Source organism: Gavialis gangeticus, unplaced genomic scaffold (genome assembly GCF_001723915.1).
Source record: "Gavialis gangeticus isolate Ggan-Ray unplaced genomic scaffold, GavGan_comp1, whole genome shotgun sequence".
NCBI classification, from domain to species: Eukaryota; Metazoa; Chordata; order Crocodylia; family Gavialidae; genus Gavialis; species Gavialis gangeticus.
In genome coordinates this window covers 143,631,868-143,636,125 of record NW_017729025.1, presented here as the reverse complement: position 1 = coordinate 143,636,125, position 4,258 = coordinate 143,631,868, and the positions used below count along the sequence as shown (strand labels likewise).

The 4,258-nt window shown below is 43.4% G+C and overlaps 1 protein-coding gene across 2 annotated transcripts in view; it reads left to right on the top strand.

Annotated features, from left to right (window-relative positions):
• The first annotated feature begins 3,096 nt into the window (after positions 1-3,096).
• The window catches only part of LOC109299141 (serum amyloid A protein-like), a 7,101-nt gene continuing 5,939 nt past the window's right edge, over positions 3,097-4,258 (top strand). Inside the window, exons 1-2 of one of the 2 annotated variants that reach the window (XM_019519679.1) lie at positions 3,097-3,192; positions 3,562-3,676. In XM_019519679.1, the coding sequence (XP_019375224.1) occupies positions 3,574-3,676 (103 nt within the window). In that variant the 5' untranslated portion in view covers positions 3,097-3,192; positions 3,562-3,573. Of the gene's footprint in view, positions 3,193-3,540; positions 3,677-4,258 lie in introns of both variants that reach the window. The other variant, XM_019519680.1, reaches the window with a different exon arrangement.

The window sequence follows — 4,258 nt, the reverse complement described above, 5'->3', positions numbered from 1 at the left end:
TCATTTATCTTAGTATACAATAGGATCAGGCAGAGGAAATGGGATTTGAATTCTCGAAATAGAGATAACATTCGCTATTTACATGTTGTGGTTTCAGGACCTGTAAATGTCACCACCCTTCTGCCTTTAAACAAGACAGAGCCTGTTTCTCAGAAACTTTGCTATACTGCATTGTTAAGTTTTAATCTGAAGGTAGTCTGCTCTACTCTCAACTTGCTCTCCATGAGGGGGATAACATCGTAGAACATAAGGTTTTGACTGCAAAATTGTTAAACCAAGGCTGAAAATACAGTTTTTACATGTGTGTCTCTCCTCCTCGCTTCTCAGCTAAGTGCTCTGAAGGCAGCTGGCTTTGTCATAGAGAGGTTTCTGTTTTTTGAGTGGATTTCATCACTTTACTAAGTTTTCTGAACTGCACATGATACTGCTGACCTATGTACCAGCTCTAGTGCATATTCATGTAGAATGAACATAGGCTATGTACAGACAGACAGACATTTGACATGCTCCAAACCCAGGAATGCTTCAAATTCAGAGCTGTGCAAATGCACATACCTCTTCAGGTGCTAAGTAGGAATCTGACCGGGAAGGACTTCCACAAAGGCTGGTGGAGCAGTGAGAGGGCCAAGACTGGGGAGAGGAGCAAAGACAACATAGCTTAAGTCAATTGCCTTTGCAGGCCAGAGCACTAAGCTGGTCTGGTGTGTGCTACTCATGTAGGGCTCTTTTGCAACACTTTCCCAATCCCACTTACATTACCAAACTCCATTCCTGTAAATAATGCATGGGTATTTTACAAGAAAATGTATTTATATAACCTAAAAGACTTCAGAGGGCAAAGTGTCGCTTGCAGTAGCAGACTTTTACTGGAATCCTTCTCAGTAAAATGAACAGGGGTTTTAAGTGCCATCTTCCCGACTCTGATTAGGAAATGCAACCTGTGTTTGCTTTAGCTCAATCTAACTCCTAGCGATAAGGCTGTCTCTTTTACCAGACAGTAAGTATAACTTGTGGAGGACACTGAGCTGCGGGAAGAGTTGTTAATTCCAATATTTTGAAGAATTTTTAGTAACTATTCACATAGCTGCACAAAGCTTAGATCTTGACTTTGATCTGAATGCTTCTTTGGCAGTTGGTTGCCAGTAAGGCAAATTTAAGGTTCTTCCGGAGAAGTCAAGATGAAAATAAAAAAGGCAGTTGAAATCTTCCAAGCTTCAAAATGTTGATACAATTGTCTTGAAATCTGATGGAAGAAAAGTGATGAGATTTGCATTAAGATTTTTCCAACATGGCATCCCATTTTGACCAGATGAATAAGGAGGCCAAATGATGACTAGGGACCTACTCAAATCGCAACTGTGCAGATTTTATGGAAATCATGAAATCAGGAGCCCTCCACAAAATCCACAGGAAACCCCTCCCTGTAATGATTTAGGTCCAGCAGTGAATAACAACAACTATGAATGAGGGAGAGAACAGACCTTTAATGATAGCACAGCACCAAGTTCCTCCAGCACAGACCATGTGGCAGCCCCCATCCTGATTTCCACTTGCTCCCCAGGGTTCATGTTCAAATTCCTCACCTGATAAGACATTCCCTTGTAAGGGACTGTCTCCAAAGTCTAACCCTTATCACTACACCCCCAACCCGCCCCAAAAACTTACTAAAAATACAATCCTGGCTCCCCAGTGGGGAGTGGGGAGGATGCTGGGAGAAACGTGTTTCGTCAGCAGCTGCTTGGTCTGGATCAGACTGCTGCACAGCTGCTCGGGTCTCCGGAGCCTGAGCCTGAGCCGGGGTGGGAGTGGGGGATGAAAAAGGGCACTGGGAGATGGTGTGGCAGGCAGAGGATGGGGAGGTGGAGGAGAAACGGCTCCGGAGGGAGAAGCGGCTTTGGAGGGAGTTGAGCCGGCTGCAGCCGGCAGCGAAGCTCCGAAGAGCTCCAAGTAAGCTGGAGACGCTGGCAGCAGGCCCGTGGCAAGGAGCAGCAGTGGGAGCTGGATGGAAACTTGGCTAGGGATAAGCCAGTTACAGGACGGGTGGAAGCAGCCCAGCTAAAGTCCTGTCTTTTTCTTTGCTGCTTTGGACAGGTGGAGGGAAAGCCCAGCAGGACACTGGAGAGACAGAGCCTGCACACGAGCGTGTGTAAAACCCAGATGGGTCAGGATGGAACTGAGCTGAAGCGCCCAAGGATAGAGCTGTCACGTCCATGAGAGGCCAGCACAGCTGGGAGTTTTTCTTTTAAACAGAAGTGCCTTTATTACAGGGAGACAGGCCAGATATGACCATGAGCCCATACGATGTCAGAGAATGAGTCTGCCCCTAAAGATCTTGGGTGTGATGGATGCATTAATGTTAGGGTGGTGCATGGCCGGCATGTAGGGGAGGTTGGAGCTCCAGAAGATGGGATAAGCTGGGCGGACCAGCAGGAAGTTACCTGGGGAATTAAATGCTTCCCAATTAAAATATCTGATAAGACCAAGTCGTGGTAAGGAAAAATCAGGTAGCCCCTTGGTGCTACTAAGCTCTGATGAACTTGAATCCCCATAGCACAGTCAGGTCAGGCACAGGGCTGCTGGATCCTGAGGCCCTGTCACATGCTACACTGATACACAGCCTTGAGTTGGGTAGAACCCTCGTTATCACAGACTTGATAATTTTGACATGATTTTTGAGTATTCACTTCCTATTAAAATTATAGATAAGAATTAAATCAATTTGGCATTTATGAATTTTAATTAAAACTATGCCAGAGAAAAATCTAACTTAGTAAGATTACTCATTTCACTAATACTTACATTTTTCATGCAGTATCTTACACTGTTTATAGAAAAAGATAGTGGTGGTCTGGATCTAATAGTAAATGTTGGTAATTTTGTCATGTACTAGGCATTAGCTGATAATTGTCAGACCTTTGGCTCTGTATAGAGAGATATTTCAGAACTTCATCAATTCCAGCCAAAAAACCCTCAAGAACAGGTAACACAGCTTGCAGTGTTGAATTCCTGAAGGGAATATTTACTGGCCTCTGATGAGCAAATAATAAATCTCTGTTTATTTAGTCAGGTTTCTGTAAATGATTGGGTGTTGGCTCTCTGAGATAAGAATTGCTATAAATGTGGCATAGTCTATTCATCTCAGAAAGCCTCCGGGAAGAACTCCATTTCTCAGAGACTAGCAGCACAACAACAGTAAGTCTCATTCTAAATGGAAGCTTTCTATATAAAAATGTTGCCTTTTCATTTATTAAAGCTCCTATAAGAGGCCATTAAAGTACTGAGCATCAGCTAAAAAACCCCCTTAACTTACGCATGTCTGACCTCCCAGGTGAGCGCTGGGAGCACTTGGGTTTGTCAGAGAGGACAATTCCCTTTTCTAAGCAGAATCATAACTTTTTTGTGTCTTCACAATTGTGGGTAATGCTACCAATTCATGCATATGCTCCACAGCGGTTACATGGAAGGTGCGTATGCTGCCTGGAGCCTTAACCAGTTGTCCAGGTTTGGGTTAAATATTCTCCCTCTTCCTCTCCCTGTTTCTGTCTCATAATCCTGATGCAGCCTGAGTGAACCATGAAGTTCTGTACCTGCATGATATTGTTTTCCCTGGTCCTGTGTGCCACTGCTCAGAACTGGTTCCTTGATGCTGGAAAATTCGTAAGAGATGCTGCTGGAGGTAAGCTTTTACTAATTGTATTGTTCAACAAAACTGTCCTTGAAACAAAGGTTGCGGGAAGTGGGTTTGAGAGCAGAGAACTGAATTCACTAGGATGTTAGTGCTCTGCAACTATGATCGTGGGTGTCCTTTCAAAGTGTACCTAACTTCAAATTGTGAAGGTACATAATCACTCTTAAGTATTTCTTCATAAGAAGATACATGAAAAGTTTTGCTTGTGTCTTTTAAATATGAAGGTTTGGTTCAGATCCTGTATTTTGATCCACAAGGCTAGACACATATGGCAATCTGTTGACCTTAATGGGATTTCAGGTGCACGGATGCCTAAACCTGCATGGGTCAAATGCTATTCGCATGCAGCTCTTTGAGAAAGACAAAAGAATTCAAGAAAAAATGTTCCTTTTCTCCCTCCCTGTTTGTTTCTTATTTTCTCCTTATTTCCTTCAGTCTCTGTTTATTATTTATTCTAAGAAATCATTTAATGCTAAATTATTATCTGAGCTGGGGCTCTGGGTATAGTCTAGGGCAGTGATTTTCAACCTGTTTAATAGTTTCATAGTTGGTAGGGTCGGAAGGGACCTG